Source organism: Labrus bergylta, chromosome 18, assembly GCF_963930695.1.
Source record: "Labrus bergylta chromosome 18, fLabBer1.1, whole genome shotgun sequence".
NCBI classification, from domain to species: domain Eukaryota; kingdom Metazoa; phylum Chordata; class Actinopteri; order Labriformes; family Labridae; genus Labrus; species Labrus bergylta.
The window spans coordinates 21,243,600-21,269,723 of NC_089212.1; the positions used below are offsets into that span (position 1 = coordinate 21,243,600).

The 26,124-nt window shown below is 40.7% G+C and overlaps 3 protein-coding genes and 1 long non-coding RNA gene across 6 annotated transcripts; 1 reads left to right on the forward strand and 3 right to left on the reverse strand.

Annotated features, from left to right (window-relative positions):
- Window positions 1–2,024: 2,024 nt before the first annotated feature.
- Window positions 2,025–3,346, reverse strand: fabp7a (fatty acid binding protein 7, brain, a). Its single transcript, XM_020653093.3, has 4 exons — window positions 3,191–3,346; window positions 2,809–2,981; window positions 2,625–2,726; window positions 2,025–2,326 (listed from the first exon to the last, which is right to left on the reverse strand). Exons 1-4 carry the CDS (start codon window positions 3,261–3,263, stop codon window positions 2,276–2,278), a joined length of 399 nt encoding a protein of 132 aa, XP_020508749.2. The 5' UTR covers window positions 3,264–3,346; the 3' UTR covers window positions 2,025–2,275.
- Window positions 3,347–3,946: 600 nt separating this feature from the next.
- usp40 (ubiquitin specific peptidase 40) lies at window positions 3,947–16,589 on the reverse strand. Of its 2 annotated transcripts, none has more exons than XM_065966361.1 (30): window positions 15,876–16,589; window positions 15,699–15,766; window positions 14,848–14,961; window positions 13,856–14,020; window positions 13,195–13,341; window positions 12,946–13,089; window positions 12,696–12,824; window positions 12,327–12,443; window positions 12,090–12,197; window positions 11,757–11,954; window positions 11,471–11,606; window positions 10,735–10,816; window positions 10,379–10,550; window positions 10,186–10,270; window positions 10,027–10,097; window positions 9,289–9,701; window positions 9,050–9,206; window positions 8,914–8,965; window positions 8,452–8,505; window positions 8,142–8,230; window positions 7,880–7,966; window positions 7,688–7,786; window positions 7,105–7,179; window positions 6,814–7,011; window positions 6,504–6,622; window positions 6,329–6,394; window positions 6,007–6,217; window positions 5,787–5,882; window positions 5,605–5,699; window positions 3,947–5,443 (listed from the first exon to the last, which is right to left on the reverse strand). In XM_065966361.1, the coding sequence occupies exons 1-30, from the start codon at window positions 16,069–16,071 to the stop codon at window positions 5,335–5,337; spliced, it is 3,852 nt and encodes a 1,283-aa protein (XP_065822433.1). In that variant the 5' UTR covers window positions 16,072–16,589; the 3' UTR covers window positions 3,947–5,334. The 2 variants fall into 2 exon arrangements, with proteins under 2 accessions (XP_065822433.1, XP_029136862.2); XM_029281029.2 differs by having other exon boundaries at window positions 11,471–11,609.
- On the forward strand, window positions 16,173–21,767 carry LOC136183263 (uncharacterized). The gene is made up of 3 exons (XR_010669097.1): window positions 16,173–16,312; window positions 19,793–19,872; window positions 20,018–21,767. It is a non-coding gene; the product is annotated as an uncharacterized lncRNA (long non-coding RNA).
- On the reverse strand, window positions 17,524–25,742 carry LOC109998294 (thrombospondin-type laminin G domain and EAR repeat-containing protein-like). Of its 2 annotated transcripts, none has more exons than XM_065966362.1 (13): window positions 25,396–25,742; window positions 23,575–23,798; window positions 22,994–23,364; window positions 22,503–22,593; window positions 22,232–22,388; window positions 22,007–22,138; window positions 21,837–21,907; window positions 20,659–20,820; window positions 20,360–20,567; window positions 20,022–20,254; window positions 18,319–18,497; window positions 18,104–18,205; window positions 17,524–17,850 (listed from the first exon to the last, which is right to left on the reverse strand). In XM_065966362.1, the coding sequence occupies exons 1-13, from the start codon at window positions 25,478–25,480 to the stop codon at window positions 17,697–17,699; spliced, it is 2,169 nt and encodes a 722-aa protein (XP_065822434.1). In that variant the 5' UTR covers window positions 25,481–25,742; the 3' UTR covers window positions 17,524–17,696. The 2 variants fall into 2 exon arrangements, with proteins under 2 accessions (XP_065822434.1, XP_065822435.1); XM_065966363.1 differs by having other exon boundaries at window positions 17,714–17,850; window positions 18,104–18,200.
- Window positions 25,743–26,124: the final 382 nt, after the last annotated feature.

The window sequence follows — 26,124 nt, forward strand, 5'->3', positions numbered from 1 at the left end:
CATGTCTTTGAGTCTCGCCTTTCTCCAAAAGTTCCAATAAGAGCGTTCAAACAAACAGAAGTCTATCTGTTACCCAGTGGGTTTCATTTCTTTCTCCTTTTAGGCACCAAAATGGGAGCCAAGTGCTATTGTCTAGAACAAAACATAAATTGCAGAAGGACATTATCTCTACTATAACTCCTGTATTTGGGTTACTCGTATTTTCATGTGACTTCCAGGGGCTTTAAAAAAGGATTTAAGAAATCCTACAGGACCCCCCGCCCCCCCTCATCAAAGCAATTGATGTACTAGCCACAAAATAATCTCCTTTAAAATGAAAAACAAATTTATTTTAATCCTGCATATTTTAGATTTGAGTCATTCATATAAATATGTTTTTTTTATTTTCTACGGGTTTTATTTTTGACATTTTGTTTCAAATATCTGTAAACAGCTCGGTTTGTTGTGCGGGAGTCTTTTTAATCCCACTCATCTGATTTGTTTTTTTCATATTTTTTAAGTCTTTTGTCTTAAATAAGTCACATTCTTTTGATAAGAAGTGTAAAGAAATATCAAATTATTATTATTTATTTTTTTTATACTTTTTAAAAAAAAAATTCAAAGAGTTGCTTCATTTATATGGTCGTTTCATTTCAACAAACATGTTTTTGAATGAATCAAAAAAATAAATTACCCCCAAGAAAAGAAGCAGCAACTTAAGAAATATCAAATTAGATCCCCTAAATCTAAAATGTGTGAATCTTCTCTTCATGTTCTCCAGATTTCCAAAGTACAAGTCCTTTCTCAGTTTGATTTATGTGTTTTTAATGAGAAAGACAAACGGAGAAGAATGTGCAGAGGATGATCAGGTCTGTGTTCTGTACCCTTTGTGAGGCCAAAGAGGCCAGAGAGCGGTTACCACAGGTCAGTCCACACCGCTAACACAGATTCCACACAAACGCACAAAGAGGAGACTCCCTCCGCTTGCCTTTTGGGGGGGGGTGGACAGAAGACGCTACACTCAACTATTATCCCCTGCTGAGTCTCCAACATGGCATGCGATAGTTCCCTTTTCAGTGGGCCTGTGCTGCTGTGAATATCGTGACATGAACTGGCCTGGACTTGTCCATTAACTGTTTTCACCCACATATTTATGCAAATTAATCCGGCTCACAGTAGAGGTATTATTTTGGCAGACTGCGATTTGAGCATACACATAGGTTTTAATTGAAATTAATTCAATGGGCAACAAGCAAATGAGTTCCACTCCAGTTACCACGGTTTCTTTGTGTCGCACACTATTCAGAGGTGAGCAGAAACTTGGCAGAGTGTTTCCTGGGATGAGAAGAATGGCCATTTGTAGTGGCAGCATTCAGCAGGCTGGACACAGCTCGCAGGGCAAGGGAGGATTTAGCTTAGCTTCTTAAACTGTGGGAAAGATAGAGGATGCATGAGGGGACTTTTAAAATTAACACTTTTTTCTCAAAGACACAGAGACAAACAGTGCAGCACTTGAGCTTGTGACTTTGACCGACCAAGTGAGAGTTATCGGATTGATACAAACTGTCACATCCTGCTCAGTCTCTTCTTATCACCTTGTCTGTCATCTGTCATGCGAGCGGCAGCATTCAATCACGGTTGGTCCACACACCATCGAATGATTCCTCTACGTAATGACACCACAACTAAAACCGGATTATCCCGAGGCCAGTGACATCATTCCTCCCCCAACCCCCTCCTGCTCCTAGCCGTCTCTGACCATCTGGAGGTTACTACAGGACGTTCACTCCCACAAGTTCAGTTTGTCACACTGGCTGCTGCTGCTGCCGCTGCACGGCCGGCTCTGGCCTGCACAGTCACCCTGCAGCTGTCACCTGGAACTGACCCGTTACAGGGAGAGCACTGTTCCCACAGTTCAGGGTGAAATGTTTGAAAGAGAAATGTAGAGCTGCATTAGAAGTAACACCCTGATGGGAAGAGAGAGCCAGAGTGGTGCTGATGGAGCTCTTGGGACTGAAAACTGAAAAGTCTGAGACGGAGAAAAGTTATGTCAAGTAGTTTATTTTTTCCCTTTTCATGTTTGATACAGAGAATGAAACCGTTTTTGGATCTTCACATTCTGAATTTCTTACAAAAGGTCTTACAAAAGATATCCCAAAATATTCATCACATGTTAAAACAACAAATCCAGTGCAAATCACTGCAAAAAAAACATGTTTTTTTTTTGTTACAAAAGAAAGGAGAACAACTTGTTGATTATTCATTGTGCAGTATGATTTGCTCAGCCTTGGTTTAGTTAGGCTTTTTCATATGTGCGGACCGCCTCGACTCCCTCATAAGTCAAAGTCTGTAAAGAAGAGAGAAAGAAAAAGACAGCCTATGTTACATGATGGACGTTAACATTTTCATGCAAAACCTAGAAACCCTGCTGTCTGTATGAAGAGCCAGTTTTCTGCCGTCCATTTGACTCGGACGAATTGAATTTACCCAATGCACATCTGAGGCAAGATGAACCATGCATACCATAAGTGCTTTAAAAATGTTCTTTCTGCACCAAATGCTAAATATAACCACAATGACAGGTCCAAAGGAAGATTTCTCTTAACTTGTCTCTGCATAGAATTGTGTTTGTAAAGTCAACTTACCATCACCATCTTCCCGTCCTTGATCTCTCTGATAAATTTTGTCTCCTTGCCATCCCACTTCTGCACATGCACAAGTTTATCTCCGTCCATGGTAAAAGTAGACTGCAGGCACAGGCACAAAATGTATTAAAATAAATCTCTGGACGGTCAATCTACAGCCATGACTTGTATCAAGTGAACTCACTTTGACATGTCGGTCATCAGGCGTGGTCTCATCAAACTCCTCTCCCAGTTTGGAGGAGATCTCAGTGTTCTTAAAGGTGCTCTGGGTTTTCACCACCACTTTGTCCCCATCCTGGCTGATCACTACTGTTGGTTTGGTGACATTGCCCACCTGCCTTGTAGCAAAACCAACACCTGTATATAAAAAATATATTATTATAAAGCTGTTATTTTAGTAATACATTTTGCTGGCAATTTTTTTTTAAAATTTTTTTAAAGGAAAATATTTCAAATAAAATAGGAAATATTTAAGCCAAATAAATGTCAAAAAATATCCCAGAGACAAAGAAAACAACAACGTCAACAATATTTAAAATTAAAAAAAATATATATATATATCTTACCAATTGCCTTCATATATTCATCAAAGTTCTGGCTGTCGACCAGTTTCCATGTAGCGCAGAAAGCATCAACCATTGTTGCAGTTGTTTAGCAGCCTCTTTCCTCCCTGCAGTGAATCTAACAGCGACTCTGAAGATGGTCTGCATGCCAAATTATACTGTACCGGAGGGCGGAGACTCGAGCTGCAGCGTCAAAGCTGATTGGTTGTTCGAAACGCTTCGTGGGCGTTGATTGGTCAAAGCACAATGTCCCGTTAACAGCTTGATCATGACTGAGGGACGTTCATAGTGTTGTCTCCGTGAGTCCGTGATTAAGACGCAAATGGAGAAAAGTGTAGTAATTTGAAAATTAAAATACACACATCAAACCCTTTTCTTAGATTTCATTCACATATCTGTTAAAACTGGATAAAGTTTGTTTTTGTGAGATATGATAGTCAAATTAATGATTTATTAATTTTGTTTAATTTTGCATGATTTTGTACACATTTAAGTATTATTTCTGGTTTAAATTTAAAATCTCATAGTTTTTGTTATGTTTGCTGTGCAGAAATAAAACCTGGGTTAATTATGAGTTTTACGGTATGACATAATTACATTGTAATTACTGATGCATAAATTAGTACATGTTGTAAACAGTTGTAAATGTTGGATCTCATACAGGTGAGGTTCATTTTTAATTTACAAACAGCTGGGTAGGCTTATCAATTTCCTCCTGGGAACAAAAAAAAATAAGTAAAAAGAGCCATATTCTAACAATTATCACTTGATACATTTATTGTTGATAATAATTCCTGCAGATACAATCAGATATTATCTAACATGATACAGCAGATGAGTCCTGACAAATAACACAAAGTTGTAATCAACACTAGTAATTAATAGTGTGATATAAAATTAAACTTGTTCTCATGTTGTAAAAAAAAATTGGCTGAAAAGAAAACACACAAAAAGATTCTTGGCACTCATCAAGGCCAGATTATAATATTGAACAAATCCTCCAATCAATAAGGAAAATATTTAGATTACCTTCCCAAGTTTTTATTATTACAGAAAAGGATAATTTTACTTCCCTGAAGTTCACATATAGTTCATGCAAATGAAACATCTTATGTCCCAAAAGAAAAACAAACTGTTTATTAAGGAGAATAATTAACCAGTGGTTCCTCCACGTTCTAAGTTATAGATTTATAAGAGACCATTTATAAATGGAAGTAAACAAAGGCAGATGTTGTTTATCACACTGTGTGTCACTTCAATTCTTTTTGAACTGTAGCTGAACCTAACCGAGCAGGAGTTCGAACAGTTTGAAGACAGGAAATTAAAATGATGAATAAAAAGTAAGACAATGGCGGGGTTAAAAGTGAGTGAGCGGGCAGCAGAGGTAGAATCAGAGAGGTAGAGAGTGAGGTAGAGAGGACAAAGCAGCACTGAAGCTTCTCCACGTTAAGGCAAAACTCTCCTCTCCTTTATCACCCCTAAACATGCCCATGATCAAGATAACAACTGTTACAATGACGAGTTTATCATCATCACTGTGTGAGCAATGACGAATGATTGATTCAAACTATGGTTGATTCTTTTATTTGAAGACTTGTTAGATAGCTCAACATTCAAGAGGCTACATGTTGATTGCGATAGAACAGTATCTGTGAAAGAGGCTCCTCTTAAAAGAAGTTGTCAGTTTAGAACTACTAACCTTTAAAAAGCCCTTTAAGTCAAACTTTAGTTGGGCTGATACTTTGAGTATAAGGTCGTAAATTAGTTTTATGTTTAGTGAAAAAAATCTGGTTTCCTGGAGGCCACACCCTCTCCAAATATCCTCTGAAACATAAATGACTTTGAAGCTTGTAGATGGAGGAAGATGGCAGTTGCAGTAATATTACACAGAAGTAATGCAAACTACAGTCGATGTGCTTAACACAAATTAGATACTTCCTGTCAATGGAAGCGGGAATTTAAACTTAGACTGAACCCTAACCCTAGACTGAACAGGAATTTGAACATTTCTGGAGAAATCTAGTTAAGAGAAATGGCACAAGATTCCCATCTGTAGATTGTCCTAAAATGCAAAATGGTGTGTGTGCTTGTGAAAGTGGCTGTTATAGGTAGTTCTGATTTGTCCATGCACCCATGAGAGCAGGGTGCTATCTGAAGACCCCAACGTTGATTGACAGCGCTACCTCTGGTTTCCTGGATTTGGTCTGCCCAGTCTTCTTCTGTGGTCCGACACCGTCACAGCCTGCAGCCTCCCCTCTGAAAAAAGAATGCATTTTACAAAACGCTCTCAGACTTACTGACACAGTGTTGATGCCGTAAACATCTACGGAGCTACAGTTATAATCCCTGTAGCCCTGAAGATGTTTGGCAACCATATTTTCCCTGCAGCTGCGTGTGTCAAAGTGAAGACGTCCCACCCTTTCCTGCGTTCCTCTGCCTGCGCTCTGAGCATCTGCTGGAGCTGCTCGTCCTCCAGGGTGACAAAGTCCCTGTTGTTGTCAATCAAGAGATTCTGGGGGAGGTGGAATAACTTCTTTAAAGTTTCTTTAGCAAAACCAAAACTGACTTGATTTTAAATTACGCAAATCAAAGTGAATACCTTGATGCCAATTGTGTCACCGTCTTTGAGGTGGAATGGTGCTCCAAGTAGAGATTCTGCCCTTTTCTTCTTTTTCTTTTTTGAAACCTGCTGATTCTAGAAGTACGAATACAACATATTAACTAATAATGTGGTAGTGAGTTAGCAATACATACAAGAATACTAACTGACTGACTGCCCCTCAAACAATTAAGACAGTTTTCTTCTCTTCTCTTTTTACCCAGTTTGAGATTTCTTCCCAGGTATGTTTGTCTTGCTGGTACTTGGCCAGCAGAAGAGAGTCGGGGGAGAGGCCATAGTGTGCAGCCAAACAGGTGCGAAGACAGTGCGGAGAAGAGTCGCGGGATGCATCCCAAACCAGCTCCTCTCGGGGGTAGTAACACCTCTCCCCTGGTACTCCCATTTTAATGTTCAGCAACAACTCTTTGGGGCTGAGGAAAATAAGGGGGAAAACCAAAACTTAGCTGGAAAAAGGACAATCACATGGAGGGATAATACAGAACATGTATAAAACAGAAAAATGGGGACATCTCAAACCGTACCCAAGATCTTCCTCCTTTAGTAGCTGTTGGATACAAAGGTCTGCACCACCTGTCAGCTTCAACTTCCTGATTAGAGGAAAATACAAAAAGACAAGCTTCAAAACTTCACTGAGCATGATCTGGTGGCTGTTAAACACAAAAAGGAAGAACCGCTGATACAGGAAAGTTTTCTTACCTGAGTGTGAGTTGTTGTCCTCTGAGGATACGTGCCAGCCTCTTTCCCTCAAGCTGCCACACACGCATGAACGCAGTGGTTGGCATGCACACATGTTGAAGTGCAGGCAGTGTCAGCACCTGATGGAGGAGTAGAGGAAGTAGGATTTTCAGTTAGCGAGGTCACTTCAGGGTTAACTCTAAGTCCAGTGAATAAAGTCCAAAAATCACTGTAGTCCAAGAAAACACATCTAGGCGTTTTAATGATTACTTCACTAAAACAAACAATAAACATCAACTGCTTTGATTTACACAGAATCTTCAAACACTACCTGAGTCTTGAGATCCTCCAGAGTGGCCTCGTCTGAGAGCTCCACCTCTCCGACACTTCTCAGAGCAGCAGAGTGCGTTTCACCTGGAGTCACGACCTCCAGCATTTGCTCCTCAGAGAGGCCGTTGTTGGCGAGTTTAAAATCTGCAGAGTTGTTTCTAGGATCCAGATACAGCCACACAGATAGCTTGAGAAAGCCCTGACAGAAAATGAAAATGGAAGAGGGCTCAACAAAGAGTGGAAGGTGTAGTGTATGAGCCATTCTCAATGAAGAATCACAACATTTGAGTACCTTTGGAGGAAGTTGTCCTTCTGTGACGACCAATGTGTCTCCATTACTGATCTTCAGCTCTGACAGTGAAGCATCCTGAGAGGAGAAGTTGTTGTTAACATGAGATCTAACAGTTAAAAATATCTGAATGCATTTTTTAAAAAACAATTTACACCAAGAACCCAAAATATTTGGTGCATGAAGGTTTTGCATAGAAACTATCATGATGTTTTATCCTGTTAAACCACAGAGTCACAAAGGATGACAAATTCTCTGATTTGAAATAAGGAGATACACCTTTCTATGTTAATTAAGCTCAAATCAAATGTTTTTTTTCTAGACATGCAGAGGCAGATCTCTTTGAAATAATCCAATCAGCTTTTGGCAAATCTTCATCATATGTTTGTAGATCATACTTGTTTTGGTACATGGGAAAGTGTCTTCATTTCAGAAAATGTCTGCTGAATGGAATATTCATGGTGCAAGATGACATTTAGAAAGTACGTTATAAGTAATACCAATTATTAAGCACCAACCAATTGCCTAAACATCTATAATTTGGTTGAAGTACGAGATATTTTTCCCACTATAATCAGCTACTTACCTCATCCATAAGTGCCTCTCCAACCTCCTCACACCAATCGAGCCTCCTCAAGTGCCAACAGCCGTCCAGTCCAACAGCATCCAGCATTGCCTTCAGACACTGCAAAGAACAATCAATAAACAAAGAAAAAGTACATTTTACATAAGCTCGTTTTTAATAATTCACAAAATAAGTAGAGATCGACTCCCTCACCTCTTTGACAGTACAAGTATTCTCCACTATTATGTCCATCTCCACGCCAGCAGAGGGCGCTGCGCCCACAGAAAAGTGCAAGAAAAGCTGCAACGCAGAGAGAAAAATCACAACATCAATCAAGCATGACCAACTCTCTTAACTCCATAATTAGTTTTTTTAAATGCTGGATAGGAAAGGTGCTTTAAGGTTCTGTCACCCTCAACCTGCGCAGCTGCAAGTACAAATGATTTACTGAAGGTTCAAATAAAAAAAGACACACCTGTGATGCCTTGGGGGCATTTCCCAGACAGAGAGTCAGTGTGGTCATGAGTCGCACCCCTGCATCCCGAACACTCGCCTCCTCACACACTGTCAGGTAGAACAAGGTACAACAACACAAATGCACTTTTAAACGTGATCTTAACTTAAAACCTCAAAGTGAGATGATGAAAAGACACTTTACAAGCAGGGGGAATTACCTCCAAAACATTTACGAGGGGGCAGTATGAAGGAATGCTTAATATTCTGTCAAAATGAGGGGGATTTCCAGCATCATTAAAATCACCTGCAGGTAGAAAATAACACGTTACCTGGAGGAAGGAGTTTCCCTGTGCAGTCCACCTGCCTCAGACAGTACTGTGCACCTGCTCAGCCAGGAACATAAACAGGGTACAGATAGAAGAAAATGTAAGCCGAGAACTTGATTATTCAAGAATATTAATGTATATTGACATTTTTTTTTTTTTACAATCATCCTGTTCAACTTTTTGTCTTTGGCTTCAAGTGGAGGTATTTCAGTTTTTTGGCATTTGAATTTATATTTAAGAAGATACATTAATAAGAGTTGGCACTGGATGAATCGTCGAGGTTCTTGTTTCATCACTTTGTGCACATATGTCTCGTTTCCTCGAGTTTAGACAGATTTTTTCCTGACCTGAATGAGTTCAGGCCTATCACACATGTTTATCCAATGTATGCGGGGATGCACTCTTGAGGCTTTTAGTTATAGGAAGTACATTGCAGACAAATGCTTGTCACACTGAGTGGCTTGCCTGAGTGTAGCTGCAGCTCCTCTATGGCCCTCTGTTTCACCTCAAACAGCAGCTGGAAGAGAAACATTAAAGTTATAGATGTGTTTAAATGTAAAAGATAAAGACAGACCACCAGACAAAAACAACATTTACGGACCATATTTCCTGTCGCAGGAACCTTGATCTTGCGCCTCTCCTCTTCTTTCTCCCCTTCTTCTCCTCCTCCTCCTCCATGTGCTTGAAACTCCACCTGGAGCCAGCGGCAGTCAGAAGGTGTAGTCACAGTGACGACGTCTCCGTTTAGAGTGAACATGCTGAACAAGAAGACACGAGTTAAACACACACCTTAAGAAAACAACATGAACAATCATTAAAGAGGATTTTTTTTTTTTTTACCTGCAATCGAAGGACTGAGGCTCCAGCACCAGCAGCGCGTCCCCATCCTTCAGCGACAGCTCTTTAAGTGTCCGCTGCATGTCATCAGGAGGAAACACCCTCCAACCACTTGCCCCTCCTCCCTCTCCTGCCCCATGTTCTTCTCTCTTTCCTCCCTTGTGCTTCTGACACAGAACACTCTCCTTCGGCTCCCCGAGCGCCTCTCTTACCTCCCGAAGCGTTACAGCTCCTGCAAACCCTCTCGCCTCCCTTTTCAGCCCCGGCGCCCCGTTTTCAAAACCACCTCCAGATCCCTCCACACACTCCACCCCATCCTCCACCTGCGGATCCCCGTCATCCCCTAAAAAGGGACGGACCACAGTCAGCAACACTGGCTCCCACTCTGCTCCCGTTAGGACAGCTGCACCACACACCTACAGAGATTAAAAAATATGATACAAATCAACCATGTGGGAGTTATGTTAGCAAGTTTGATTCAGGAAAATGGTGCTAATGTAAGAACTAAAACAGTGAGTAAAACAAACACTTTTTCTGTATGCACTCCTGCATGCTGTTCTCAAACAAACAAACATAAATACACCGTGAAAATTATATGTATTAGAGGAAATGGATATTCACTGAAATTAAAGCATTATTAATCTGATTTTAAACACTTGTACGCAGACGCCTCACTTAAAAAAAGCAGGACAGATTTAGGATAACAAAAATGTTCTTACATGTTTACTAAAGTGTTCTCACCTCTCTGCCGTTCCACACAAACAGATCAGAGTTTGTAGAAATGCCTGCGCTGTACAGGGAAACACCGTCATCTGTAAATAAAGAATCACATCATGAATACAGTCACAAACAGGAATCCTTTGTATCATCTTCAGAGTATTTCATATGTAAGCGTCTCACCTGTTAAAGTGTTGTAGAGGTGTAGACCTGCAGGGAGACTCTTAGCCACAGTGAGAGCCATGTCCCCTTCCCAGAGTTCCTGCATCTAGAAAAACAAATTCACATCACAACAAACAAGAAAGTAGCTGCTCCCTGCCATCCTCATCGCTTTAAAACACAACAACTTCTTCTTCTTTTATTGGTGATTAGTTACCTGATAAATGGCTAATCGAAGATCTCCCACAGTCTTTCTGCGGTCGAAACTCAGCGCGGTGCTCCCATTCTGCTCCTTACTGATCGGTTGCAGGGCTCCGTTCTCCAGCCTATAACTGGGGGCCAGGTGGAGGCGGAGCTCCACCGTGTTATTGGTGGCTTCAAACTCCTCACTGTAACAGAACACAAAGATAACTGATATTAATAATGATAGCTAAAAAACAACAAATTATGTCACTTTCTTGCTGATTAGGATTCGGCAGATGCAGTTAAATTATAACGTGAGTCAGAACCTACTAAACAGCTCAAATGTAAAATATGATATAACCAAACCGCTGAATGCGTTTGTTTCTGTACCGTATTTGGTGAATTCTTTGGTTCTCCTCCTGAGCCATTTGGATGAGATGAAGAGGAACTTTGTATTGAGGATTATTCAGGGCTAGAAATGTAGGGGAAAAAATGTTTTATTTTGATAACGAATTCAATTTATCAACCTTAATTCAACTTAATTTTAAAAAATGTATTTGTAATTAATAATTGAACAACAGGAACTAAATATATAAACAGAGCTATATGAAATTAGGAATTAGACAAACACTGAATGAACAAAGTGACCATAGTGCAGTGAGGGACAAAGATAAAACAGGAAATAAAATGTAACCAGAGCTATTTGAAAACTGATATAAAAGAATAACGTGCATGAAGACCAGATAATAAGCAGAAGGCGGTTAAGGTGCATGGCATAATATATGCCATCCGACCTGATGCAGCTTAGAGAGTCTGCATCAGGTGTGGGGTGTTGGTGTCTGTTTTAGGGGGGTAAGGGGTGGAAGTATGGTTTGGAAGGGGGGCGGGAATTAGGAGTTGAGGAGCAGGACAGCCCTGGTAAAAAAGGTTGCTCTTCTCCTCTACAGTAACTCCTACAGCCTGGACAGGGTGTGTTATTAATGACAAAAACAATCCTAGATGATCAAAATTAAATCAATGATTAAATGACTTATGGTTTCTTTGAAGCAGATCGCCCTCTTGTGATTTTAGATCACTTCTACGTGTCTCTCTTTCACACACAGATGTAAAACATGGTGTCCATTACCTTCACTGGGCCTGTGCAGCTGTGTTTTTCTGTAGAACAGCATGTATGCGCTCTCTTTGCCCTGGAACTGCTTCTCTATGTCAGACTCCCTGATGGAGGTGACCGACGAGTCGTTAAGGTCAAACCAGTGGCTACCCTGCTGACAGACAGGAAGAGAACACCGTGAGAAACAGGACTCAAAGTAATCACACAAAGCGTGCAACAGAAACCGTCATGAAAAACAGAATTAGGTCAGTGTATTTTCCTTTCTTTGAGTTGATTTGGACGTTGACTTCTGCTTTAATACCTCTTGCTCAGGTTCTGTCTTCTGTTCCAGTCCTGTCTGTTCAGCAGCTTCAGAGTCTGAGGGCGTTGACGGGTCAGAGTTAGGGGTTTGCTCTGCTGGACTGGGGGGCTCTGTCACAGGGCTGGGCGGGTTTGCCTTCAGAGCCACTCGAGTACCGCTTGACACCAACATGAAAACATCGCTGTGGGACTGCAGAAACTACACATACACAAAAAAGAGAAAACACAAGTAGAAAGACATCAATTAAGAGTGTAGCAAAAACACAAAAGGCCAAACAATAGTGGATTTTATTAAATCATAAGAGCAGAGGGGAAACAAGAAAACCAGACATACCTTTCCAATAGGACCATGGTGCTTTCTGAACTTCTTGCTCCAGGATGAACCGATCTTATCCAGGAGTTTCTGTCCAAGCTGGTCCAACAGGACACTCTTTGACGGCTCCTAGTGTACAAGAAGGGAACAACACCTCACTTGGACTTCAACGCTGACTCAACAATGAAAAAAGGAAAAGTTTGACACTGAAGCAAATCTTAACTAAAAGGAAGCTCTTAAGTTTAATACTGCTCATACCTGGGCAATTATAGCAGTGAGAACAGATAAAGGGTCATCCTCTTGTAGCTTAGGCTCACATGCTTCTTTGACCTTCTCCTTGACTTTCATTTGAGTCTTGGGTTTGCATTCCTCCTCCTGACAAAGAAACACAGACATGTTGCCTTAACTGATACACACCTTTATAGACATGCAGATTTATATATTTTTAAATCTTTTTTAATTCCTGACAGTAATACAAGTCAAAGAACATCAGCAAATCCACACATTATCAGTTATATTAAATACATTTAGAAAATAGGCAGTCCCTTGAGGTATCTTACTTTCAAAAAGGAAGAGATTGTTTCTTTTTTAATAAATTAAACATAAATAATCTTGTCTTTTTCTCACCTGCGGCTCCCATTTGCCAAGCTGGTCAATGTCCCTGATATAAGCATGATAGTGGCCACCATAACAGCCGCCCTTATGGATAATCACAGAGAACAGCTCGTAGGTGAAATCAGAGTCCTCTCCATCAGTCTGTCAGAGAGAAGCACAAAGGAATTGATAGTAAGCTTATCAAGACATCGCAGTGTACCACATACTAAAGAAAATAATGGTAAAATAAACAACAATGAAGAAAAGCTTAGAGGTCAGGTACCTGTTCACAGAATGGCCGGAGGTTTATGGTTAGGGGGAAACAGTAGCGTCCAGTCTCTTTGTATCGCTCACATTTGTTGAAGTCGAAGCTGAATCTCAGGAGAGACATGGTCATGAAGGGAGGGAGCTTCTTCAGCTTGGCAGACTAAAACGCAGAATAGGTAAAAAGGAGATTTTGAATACCTTCTTATATCTACTGTATGATAAATGTTAGTTATTGTGCTGACACAGTCAAACAGCTGGGACTGACCTTGGCAGCAGTGACCAGCCTGTCACACCCGGCACAGCGGTACAGGTTGTTTCCCTCAAACATCTCCTCCTCCACAAACATGTTCCACAAAGCCTCCTCCAGGCTGGACACACCACAAACACACACCGTCAGGTCCAGGAAGTCCTCCTAAAGAACAAAGACATTAACACAAATGATTCCAATGAAATAGGGGATTTGAGATATCATAAACATTTTGAGCTGGCAACGTAAGCTGAGGTTAGCTGGCTAGCTGTAATTTAGCAGCACTGCATAAACCTGCCTTTGGTTTCTTAGCTGACAGAGGAATTTACAAACAGCAAGCTAGCCAGTTAACCAACAAGATAAGCCTGGGGGAGTTGAGGAAGTTGCTGTCATCCACTAACAGTACAATATTATTTAAGCAAGCCAGTGATTTGCCTGCAGGGCATGAGACGAGTTGTGAGAAACCGAGAAAGACAGGTTTGGTTTCAATTCTGAGGTATAACACATTTAACTCACACGTTGAAAATACAATGAAATGTAGATGCAAACTGATTCTGAACTTTAAGAGTCAGCCTTATTGTCAGAATCTTGCCATCTTCCTGATCTTTATTTGATTTTAAAAAAAAGTAAGTTAAGAGTTAAGGGAGGTCAGAAAGTCACTGCACACACGTGGACACACCTGTCTCTGGCTGACGTTACCACACTCTCTGCAGACAATGCTGTTGACGATGGTCCCGTGGTACAGCCGGTGGATTAACGTACTGCCAGAGGTGTCCACAAGAGAGTGCTCCAACGCACTGAACAGAATCCTATTCAGCTCCTGTACATCCTGCTGATTTGTTCCCTGAAGACAGACAAAACAGGATCAAATAAGGAAAGACATGTCTGCTGCATACTATGCACTATTACTGTTTTAATAGCATATTGTTTCTGTTATCATCAAAGGGCATGCACTGCACTTCCACATAACAGGACATTATCAAGACTTGCACTTATGAATGTCTATTAAAGTTTACAGAAAATGAGAAAAAAGGTGCAGTTTTTTTAACACCACCTGCTTGTTTTATTTGTTTATTTTCCCCGAGCTTTTGCAACTTCCTGACTTCTTTTGGACAATGCCTTATGGGACAAAAGTCAATTGATACATCCCTCATAAATACAACTGTATTTAGTAAGAGACATTACTGATAAGCTGTATATTTTTAATACCTTTTAGAAATAGATATCTAGTTATTGATCAATTTGGACATGTAGTTTACTTTGAACCAATCTTTTGTATTCCACCACTTTTCAGCATTTTTATTTGCACTGTAAATCCAATTTCATCCTGGTCTGTACTGAAGTTACACTTTCGATTCTAATAGTTTTGTAGTTCTGCTTCAAGTTTAATCACATCTCTGTATGTACGGGCTCGACCTGGAAGAACGTGGTGGTACACGCCCCGACGCAAATACTGTGAATGTTTCTCCCTCTTCTCTACTGGTGCGCTTTTATTTGCATGACTGCAGCTGGAATCCCTCCAGACAAAATGAAATTCCAATCCTAACCAAAGTCAGCAAATCCAGTTTGTAAAAATTTAGCATGCATTTCCTGATTTGACTGGAAGGTAAATCAATCACGGGAAATAGAAGGGTAACCTGAGACCTCTTATAAAAGATAATGGACACACACCTCACTGCTGTTCCAGCCAAAACTGTCAGTGAGGTTGGCAGTGGAGGCGCTCTGCTGGTCCACCAGCAGCAGACTGGAAAACAATCTCTGCAGCTCCAGTGGGATCACTCTGACCTGAGGAGAGATAGACGCTCATTACGCATCATAAAAACATGGAGACGTTACATTATTTATGTTAGCATAGGGCTGGGAGATATGGATCAAAACTCATATCTCGATATTGTTTAGCTGAATGGCGATACTCGATATATATCAATATGTATTTTGTTAACAGTGAAAACACATGGAGAAATAAAATACCTGTTTGTGAATTTAAAAAGTAATATTATAAAATAAAAATGTTCCTTAAATGGAATAAAAGAGAGAGAGAGAGGAGGAGCAGGGTTAAGAGGGACAGACAGTCAGTCATCATCAGTGAGATGAGAAAAAAAAGTGACCTGGCACCTCGAGAACGTTATTTTAATGCAACTTAAACTGTAACGATATTGTCTTACCCTATATCTTGTTTGAAAACATATCGAAATATCTTAAAAACTTGACATGTGGGCAGCTGTGGCTCAGTTGGAAGAGTCGTTGCCTCTCAACCAGAAGGTCGAGGGTTCAATCCCCAGCTGAGCAACATGTCTGACATGTGTCCTTGGGCAAGACACTTAACCCTGAGTTGCTCCCCCTGCTTCAGTGGCGGTGTATGAATGGGATGAGTTACTTCTGATGATACGACATAACGATCATAACGTGTGTGAAAAGGTGGTTGTGACAGGCGGTGTAAAAGCGCTTTAAAAGCTCAAGTCCATTTACCAAGTCGATATATTGCCCAGCCCTATGTTAACAGCTGCGGTAAAATCACTTACCTTGGCTTCTGGTTTCTCTTTGTCTTCCAGACATCCTAATTCTTCTGAGCCCAAACTAAACAGCTCCTCTGTAAAGAAGCACACAGCAATAAACAAGAAATACACCTTGTAGATAAATCTCCTCTGGTGGTCTATGGAGCTCAATCTGAACCCACTTTAAAAGCAATGCAACCCTACCTCTGAACTCTGGGGTGAACAGCAGGGTCTGCAGCAGAGAGTTGAGGTAACATGTGCCCCCCTGGTTCTTGATGCCACACAGCTTTGCTTTACCCCGAGGAGGAGGTGGCTCACCGCCCCCCTTTGTCCCTCGCCCCCTGGAGGAGGTCGAGGAGAAGTCTTCCCCCTCCTCTTCCTCGAAAAGATTCCCAAACATGCCGTGTCAGTATTATACTCCGTGTTTTTTTTCTTAGTTTGGACTCTGGGACTCTTTGCCTCGTCGTAAATGTAAACACTGCCGATGTGCCCTCTTGCTATCTCATCTTGGTCTTCCCGAGTTCTCTGTTGACAATGGCCGGACTAACTCTGAAATAAGAGGACTTCACGGGGCTAAACATAGCGACTATCACCGGATGAGTGTGCGCTGGACTCACAGTAACGTATGCGGCTGACAAAAGGTGAATGAAAACGGGGCAGTGTGATGCTGACGAGCGGCTTGACAGCTCAGCGAAAATAGAAAAAAAAAAAAAAAAAAAAAACTGTCGGTAACGTTAAACTTACCCGTGACACTATGAATGGCGGCTACTTACCGGAACACTAAAAAACGGTTTTAATTAACCTGAACCTCGGTGTAGCCGTTGACCCTGTCTCTTTCTTTCTCCGACTGTCTTAAAACGGTTAACGAACGAAACGTAAATAAAAACGCCGTCGGTGAACAGTAGGCAGCCATGTTTCTTCCTGGCAGAAAACGGCGAGGTGCATTGTGGTACTTGTAGTAACACACTCGGTTGCCGCACTAACTCGAAAGTGTAACAACTGAACACAATTTCAATCATTTTCTTTTTTTAAGGGTTGGTATTGCGTTAACCATGATAAGTATGTCTTTTTATGGATTGTATTTAAGTAATTAACTGCTACTTAATAATAGTACGACGGAGGATTAGGGCCATGTTATTATTATTATTTTTATTATTTCCTAAATTTACGAGATTAAACTCGTAAATTTACGACTTTAATCTCGAATTTTATTTTATTTTTTTAATTTCGAGATTAAAGTCCTAAATTTAAGAGATTAAACTCGTAAATTTACGTCTTTAATCTCAATTATTATTATTTTTTTTAACGTGGCCCTAATCCTCCGTCATATAATAGCACTCTGTAAATATTGTATTATGTACATTTATTTTGAATAGTTCAAGCGAAGCCAATATAAACTACATTTCCGACAAGTCTAGGCCTGAAATCATGGAACATGTAGTCCACAAGAATAAACATGTATTATAGTGTTTATGGAGTCATGCAGTTATGTGCTCAGGGGTCATGAGTGTCCATTAACCACAAAACAGTATATAATTTAAATTTGTGTACTGCTGTTGTTCCTGGAGGGTGTTATTGCTACCGATGTTGGTATAACAATCTGTAAACGAGCAAGGTTCACCAAATCATAAACGACTCTGGTTCTCCATATAAACTTATTAAGTCTTGTTTATTGTAGGTTCAATAATTTACTGTTACCTTTTTATAACCTTTAATTCATACAGTCAGAGGCAATATAAGAAAAAAAGGCTAATCTGTTTTATGAGAACACACATTCAAGTAATTAACAAAAGTTTGATATCATCCCTGAAACAGTGCTTAGTGTATGACCTTGATAGCCTCTTAGCCCTTCTTATTTTGAATTTTTACATTTTGAGTTTTACAAAGACACATTCACAAACGTCCAGCTCTACTATCACAAATATTCTCTCAAAAAGAAACATACAGACACTTACAATGAAGGACAGCATGTATATACACATAAATACAGTACAAAGACCAAAATGCACACTCTTCTTTGGACGCCTAGTAGGTTTTCAACTTGAACACTTTGGAGAGAGGAGCTTTGGCACTAGAGTAGATCAGATACGATTCTCCTCTCAAACTGAAAAACTCCCAATCACTGCACCCAATCGTTGGGAGCCAATGAACAGGAACAAAGCCTTCATATCCCTGCCACCTGAAAACCATCAAAGAAGAGGAATGAAATCAGGGGTGTATTTACATCTGCTTAACATAGACTCTAAAATTGGCTGTCAGCTGCTTTCTGTTTCCTAAGTGCTGGCATTTTTTACTACTCTGGTTCACAGGAGGAAAATATATCTACATTAACACTTACATGCATGTTTCTGAGGTTATTTAAGCACTAAGCTATCAATCAGAATGGTTGAATTATTTCACACTGGGAGGGTTGTTGTTGAAAAGATGAATACCTGTAGAGAATGCTGTTGAGAGAATAGGATTCTCCGTTGAATGAGTTCGCAACAACCAGAAAATGTTCCTCCCCGAGGCTGAAGAACTCCCAGTCCACTGCGCTGCATAAACAACACAATGTATGTGGTGATGACAATGACACAGGAAGCCTTCTCTTTATCTGGGTGAACATGCACCTGGCATATACAGTACTGTAGTGTTTGCACATCTGTACCTGTAAGTGATGATTTCCTGGAAGCGGACAAACACCTGTCCGTTCATGTCCAGTTCATAGATGGTAGAGTTGATGGCATACTGACTCGGGCCTTTACCTTGCAGTCTGTGTCCGTTGGCAACGACTAAGAAGACTCGAGTTCCAATCTGAAACATTTCCCAGTCTGTGGCGCAGAATGTCTGGATGACATAAAGAGAGAAACGTCTACGTTGTGTTGTGAAAAAATGCATAAAGTGTTGAAAAGTAACTAAATACATTTACTCAGGAACTTTACTCAAAGCTCCTGAGAGAGGTTTTTCCCCGTTTTGAAACACACTGCAATCAATGCGGATGACTCTGACTTCAAAAGCAACGAGACCAGCAGGAAGAAGAAACGGTTATTTTTTATGTCTGTTATAGATGCCAGTAGTTCAGTGTCAGAAAGAGTGATTAACAGCAAGCTGCAGAAACAGCCTTTGTCGACATTTTCCACAACAAAGATCCATGTACTGGAAAGGCTTAGCAAAGAGATAAGACATCCAGGCTCTGTCCACAGGGGGGCGCCAGAATCAACACAATTTGAAAGTTCCTTATAGTAGCTTTAAATACATGTTTGAGGTACTTTGACTTTACATGAGGATAATAAGAGTAACAGTCCACTTGTAACTCTGTTAGAGACCTTTCATAGATTAACCCAAAAAAAATATGATTTCATGGTCTTGTTCTGTCCCGTCTCTTCAGTCATCGCATGAACCCTTACATTAATCTTGTGTCCCTTGAAGGGCCCTCCATCCATAGGTTTGGAACCGCTAGCCATATATCTATTGTAACTGTATTTAAAGTAGTAGCTCCAGGTTAGGCAAATTCTAATGGTAAAATGCTGCCAAAGTCATTGTTGCATCAAGAGTGTGAAAATGTCATATATGATACAAAAATCCCCTAAAGGATTAATTTTCTGTTGAATTCGTTCTTTAAATTTGAGTACTTTTAAAATCATTAGCTAAAAAATAATCTCTTTTGGATTAGGAGCATTAGGAGACTGTTGTGTCAACACTTCTGAGATCTAAGTATTTCTTTGACTTTTTCCTTTGAAACTTGACTATTATTAAGCGAACAGAGTTGTGTTTTTCTTGTTCAAAAAAGAAAGCCCTGCTTGCGTTTCTTCTCTTATTTCTAGCTGATTTCACATGATTAATTTAAGACTGCCCCAAGGTGTTGTTAAAAAATCCTCACATCCAGCTGTGGAGTTCCCCTAAATCATCTCCTTATAGTTTCTCATGTGACTATCAATGTGTCAACACGCCCGCCTCAAATGTCTATATTCAAATATACGACTCGCTATCAGTACTGCGTCAAAGCTCTGATATAACGCTCAAGTAAATCATGGCTAACCACAAGCTCTATTTTTGGCTCTATCTGAAAATCCTTACTTTCCGTTGTTTTTTCATAACCCTGCTATCTCTCTCTGTTTATATCCCCTTCCTTCTGTGTGCAGACTAAATGGTTTTTCATGCTCACAGATACAGATCTCATCAGAGGAAATCAAACCCCAGCTGGTGTCAAAATGAATGGCAGGTAAATCATGCAGAAAATGTGTGAAATTTAAGAGCCCCAGGCCAAACTTCCCCTGATGCTCATACACTTTAAAGATACCTTACACTCAGCTGGGCATTTTTTTTTTTTTACATCTCATTCAACGTTTTCCTTTTATGTTCGACAGATACCTTGATTGTCTGGAACACCTGGAAGCTGCCGTTGATCCAAATGTAGATGACTGAGTCGACGGTCGTGGTCACTCCATCGAAGGCGTTTGCTACCACCAGGAAGTGATACGGTCCTACTGTGAAGTACTCCCAGTCGTACGCCCCAGAGGTCAGCAGGGTCTGGTGAACCTCAAAGACCTTTGTCAACTTGTTCCATTTGTAAATCACACTGTCTATCGTGTGATTAGTATCACCTGCAAGACAAATCCAGACAGAACCAACAGAGTATAGTGTTATCATTTGTGGATATCATGCCAGGATTATGATGTGCAGTCGTTTGATTGATGCTAAGTTTTTACCTTGTCTATGATTGGCGACAGCGAGATAGGTTTGTTGGTCGATGCTGAAGGCTTCCCAGTCTCGTGCACAGTGGGTCTGCAGCGTCTGGAACTGCACAAACTTCTTACTCCTTCTGCTCCACTTGTAAATAACAGAGAAGTCCGTCCCTGTTTCTTTCTTCAAATGTTTGTCAGGCCCTCCTCCAGAGTTCGACACCACCAGATATATCTAAGCATCGAAACAGGGAGAATTTCAGCTATGCCAAACTGTTATGCCCAGATGACTGAAAGCATGCAGCATCTCGTCTTTAGTGTAACACCTTTTTGCCCATACTGAAGTGTCTCCAGGCCAGAGCTTCATACGTGCTGATGTTCTGGTAGAGCTGGAAGCCTGAATGGCTCCACAGATACAAAGCAGAACCAGAGGCTGAAGACCGGTGAGCCATCGCAGCCATCAGGCCCACGCCAGGTACCTGGAACACCTGGAGTTATAAGATGGAGGAAAAAAAACATAAAAGAGCGATACAATATGGACATCCATATTAAATACAAGAAGGACATAACAGGATGAGGAAAAATTATACTTGAACAAGATTTTATGCAGTTTTGTGTAAACCAAAGAAACAACTAAGTAAACAAAAACAACCTCGACCAACCAAGAGTGACATGTTCAAAAATCAAGAATGGAGACCTGATTGGATTGTAAAACTGAAAAGGTGGAAAAGTTCTGTCACTAGCAGTTTATTTTTTACTCCTTTTTAGACAAATTCTTTTTCTACACATGATGATAATCTATAGAAAAGCAATGGACGTAGTCTCTGAGAGTTAAAACCGAAGTGGAATTATCTTTAAAATGCATTCTTTCCTGTGACCAGCAGGGGGCAACCCCACTTGTTGCCAAAAGGAGTTGCGTTTAGAGCTTGTTTAACTCTACTTTTCACTTGTAATTATCACTTAAATTGACATTTTCCAGGAGACTTTTTGATCTCAATCTCTAGTTTTAAGACTTCTTTAGTGCAGCATGATGTTCTTTTTGTAAACTATTGTCTTATTAGGAGTGACATCAACAATAAAGCAGGGTATTCTTCTTCAGGGCGAGGTTTCCTTGTTACTTATGGATTACTACTACAGCAACTTTTCAAACAGGAAAATAAACATAGCAATACATATCCACCCTCTTGTCTAACTATTGTCACTTTTGGCTCCAAAAAACAAAAAAAAGATGGCAACAGTTAAATTCTCAAACTCTAGGCTTCAAAACAGTAACCTACATAACAAAGCCAAAGTTGCTTTGTCTGTTCAGTTATACACGGTCTATGCCTATGAACAATTTTCCTGGGCTAATTTTTATTAGCATATTTTCCTTTTTGTCCCAAACATACTGATTTGAAGTTCTGGTCTTAAAAAATACAATAAAACATAAAACATTTGTTTCATTCCCTTTCTTTTGCAGTAGTATAGCCACACACACATGTTATTTGACAAAGTGATGGGATACCTCTATGTCATGTGTCTCCGAGCTGGTGGTGAGGACCTGGTGTTCCAACACATAGTCCAGTCGTTTGTGATCTGAGTCGATGCAGAGGCAAAGATAACGCATATATCAACTTCAACTTAAGGTGGGAAACAACTTGCTTATGAGCCTGTAGTCAGACGTAAGATTCTCACCCTCTAGCACAGCGATCCACACTGACCCGTCACAGAGGTAGAGGCCTTTCTTAAGTGGATTGAACCACATCTGACCTTGTAGCTGCTCAGAGCATGATCGCTCCAACCCCACTGACACTCGCTCGTCTGAGTCTGATCAAAACAAGAAAAGACACAATCAAAAAACGAGAACCTGTGAAGTTATGTCTCACATTATGCTGTATTAGATGTAAAACTTAAAGTTACCATAGGAGGTGACATGGTTGTCGTCATTTCTCCCCGTGGCAGGCAGGTCTGAGAGAAGTGGTGGCACCGACAGAGCTGCGAGTTTGGGATCAGAAGACGGGCAGACGTAATGTGTGGCATCAGAACCCGGCACCAAAACCAGCTGCCGCAACAGACCCTGTACACGGTGCAGCAGCAGCAGCAGCAGAGGGCAAAGATTGACGGTTTTATAGATCAGGAGTTAAGCGCTCATTTATTATTTAAGTATGCGATAAGAAAATGAAAGCCTTACTGAATACAAGCCGTTCCACCTCCCTCGGCTGCCAATGTGGAATCTGGCTCCCTGAATGTTGAGGTCTGAGGGGAAAGGCCTTGAGGGAACACTGTTCGTAATATAAAGATATAATTATTTCTAATAGCAGAGATTAGATGTTTTCCATCTATAAATGAACGTAAAGTATTCGTAATTAAAGTAGTCTCCTGCGTGCTTCTGTTTGTAGAACAGAGGTATGAATTGTATTATAAAGGGCTGATATTCCTCCTGTCTGTGTGCCAGAGGGAGTTTCCACTAAAAACCATCTATCACATACTGTCAGGCCACTCTAATATGACTGCAGGGTGCGAGCAGATTTGGAGCAGTGCCATTGTATTGTGGTGACGGATCTACAATCCCTCGAGGGAACTCACAATGAACAGGAAGAGAGGATTGTGGGATACAGACAGAGGGAACAGAAAGAAGAAGAAAAAAGCCCAGAAGAGGAACATAAAAATGGATGTACTCACATTTCCAGTGGTGAGTTACAGTCCACTGTGAGTCTGACGTGTTGACGACTAACGGCCAGGACCAAAGTGTGCCACTGGTTATCAGCCAGTCGAGCTCCTCCGAACACCCAGTGCTCCGTGACCCCTCCGTGACCTCTGTACAGGAAGTGCAGACGTTTCCTCGAGAGCCTCAGACCAAGGATGATCCGTCCATGCTCCACGTTACTTTTCACTTGCCTCGTCCTCTCTCTCTCCCCGTGTCGCTCGCTCTCTTTATTCCTTTGCGAAATGTTCCCATTTTCATGTCCGTTAGTGTTCTCCTCTTCCTTCCTCACCCCTTCTAGTTTCTCGTCGTTTTTTGGCTCCAGTAAGGAAAAGATGTATTCATTTCTCTGAAAGGTAAATGGGGGAAAGCACTCAGACACATTATGAGGTATTTGAACAGAAAGGATTAGTCGATTCAGTTGGTTTATCTGCCACAAATTGAGAAATCTGACCACGTCATTTATAGATTTAGTTGCTGTTATTTCTGAACTTTCTTTGTACTTTTCACTTAAAGAATCCAGTGTTGTTGTGTTCTGTCACAAACACACATTGCTCACCTTTGTCGCAGTGTGAGGGACTTTAATGGTCAGAACGAAGGAGAATTCTTTGGGGAAGAGGTCGCAGTCGACCAGCAGCTGGGAGGAGGGGAAGCTCATGGAGGGGTGAGGGCTCGAGAACTGGACTCCACTCACCCCTCCGGCCTGCCTCATGCTCACCCCGGGTACCAGTTTGGAGGGATCCCTCTCCAGCACGAAAGAAAGAAGATCCAGAGGGAGCAAATCTGCAGGCAATAAAGATGCTGGGATGATTGTTTTATTGGTTAAGCCTTTTAGCCAGAGTTCACCAGACATTTAATAAGTTGACGTTTTAAAGCTGCTAGCAAGGTCCCCAAATGCCTCTGGGAGGCCCTGACATGGTCAATGGAATAAAGAAGAATCAAATAGAAAATATGCTAAACCAAATGATGTTCTTTACTTTTTTTCTACATCATTGAAACTTAAAAAACTTGAAATGGAAACCTGAGAACATTTCATCAACCCCTCCTTTGGCAGTTAAGAGGTTCTTGTACTTCTTTATGCTTTTACTGTTACAATTCACTGTCAGCTATTGTGCTTTTTATTTTACCGGCTTATCTCACTTTTAACAAATTCTAATTTATGCAGATAAAACATATGAATAACATACATCCAAGGCTTTATTATGAAGCAAAATACTCAAAAGAATGTGCACACAAAACTAGCACAAGTATTCAGCTGAGAGAAAATTATGGGCGATTGAGTTGACAATATTTTGGATATTCTACGTTTTTTATGGAACAGTTTTGCTGTTTGGTAATTTGGGCAAAACAATGTTTTTGTCTTAAATATTGTTAGTTTGAAAACGATTTAAAGTCTCTCTCTGCAAACAAGAGCCCTGCAGTGTAGACATGAATGCATGAAATAATTCTAACATTGTATGTAATTTAACTTTTAATGGTGAAACTATCAACAGAACATTTTGAGACATTAAGACATTTCCTGTTTTACTCCTATACGTCAACTTTAAATTTTGAATCCAGGTCTCTTAAAAAAAAAAAAAAAAAAGAATACTACTGCCACTACTACATGCAGTGTACCGTACAAAAGCCATGGGGTCATGGGAGCGCAGATGGCCTAGTGGTTAGGAGGCTATAGCCCTCCAAGCAGGCTGCTTGGCTGAATGGCTGCTCAAGTCATTCCCCACTCTGTCTCCCCTGTTTCCAACTCTATCCACTGTCCTATCAAATAAAGGCAAAAAGCCCCAAGATACATATTTTAAAAAGCAACCATGGGGTCCCAAGTGGGCATGGGTTTCTCAAAGGGGACTCGGGTTGAAAAGGTTGGCAGCAGTAGTTGTAAAGTAATAAATCAATAAAAAGCTGTAGCACACTCCCCTGCTGTGTGTGAAATGGGACCTGGGTGGAGCCTGAGCTATAGAAGGATTTAGGAGGAGTTGTTATAAAGAAAGATTCTCAATGGAAAATTTGAAATTAACCAAATAAGCCATCAAACAAACCATTGCCGCGTTCACCCAGTTTTTTTTATGATGAGTATAGAATTGTTGTGGAATCTGAACCACATCCACTGTCTGTACTTGTTTGTGGAAGTCAGTTTAAGTTAATATTGCACGCAACATTACACGCACAAACACTCCCACTGCACTGTAAGCAGACGCAGACAGTCGGAATTATCCCAAAGAATTTTTAGCTGGAGGGGTTTCCAAACTTTTCAGATGACACCGTAAACCATTCACAGAATAATCATTAACCGAACATCCCATGTGCTGCAGTTAGTCGAGGTAATGGACAGAAACACAAGGAGGATAGGAGAGAGGTATAGCAGAATAAAAAGGTACATTACCTGCACAGTGTCTCCATGTGTCAGTGGTTGTGCCAGAGACCTTTAATCCCAGGAGAAGGAACAGCGTAAAAATGATGGATGACATCACAACAAAATCCTGTTTTGATCAGTTTGCAGCCGGTAGAAATGTCCTCATTGTGAAGGTAATTCTGTTTCAGTTGCTCCCTTTTAAGTGACAATACACACCAGACAGCTGTGCATTTTCATCTTAATCACAAGCAAGCATTGTTTTAGATCTTCCAAATGAAAGCAAAAAGTGTCAAAGCAGCATTCTTGGCTCCCTTCAATTCACATGTACTGAGATAGCAGCTGTAAACAGTCCCTGAGCATCTGTGTGTGTGGAGAGGAATCCATTCATCTGTGTGGAGAATCCTGCACCTGCAGCCCTTTTTAAACACAAACAGCCATGCAAATCCCTAACCAGCCTGTCAGTCATCCTCCCTCCACCGCCTCTGATCACCCGAGGGGGTGAGCTGCTCCTCCAATGAGTGTGTGTGTGTGTCATGACTTAGTGAAAGTAGAGCAAATAAACAGAACATTTTAATATACTTATAAATGAAATGTATGTCAAATTCCTGAAAACATTTCACTACCTGTAGGAGGTCATAGCTTTCATGGCAATCTCTTTATTTAATTTTGAGGCTATACTGAAGACAACAACAGACGTCTGTGACCTTTGGTCCACTAATGGATTGATGGATATGAGCTCAGCTATTATCATATTAGCAG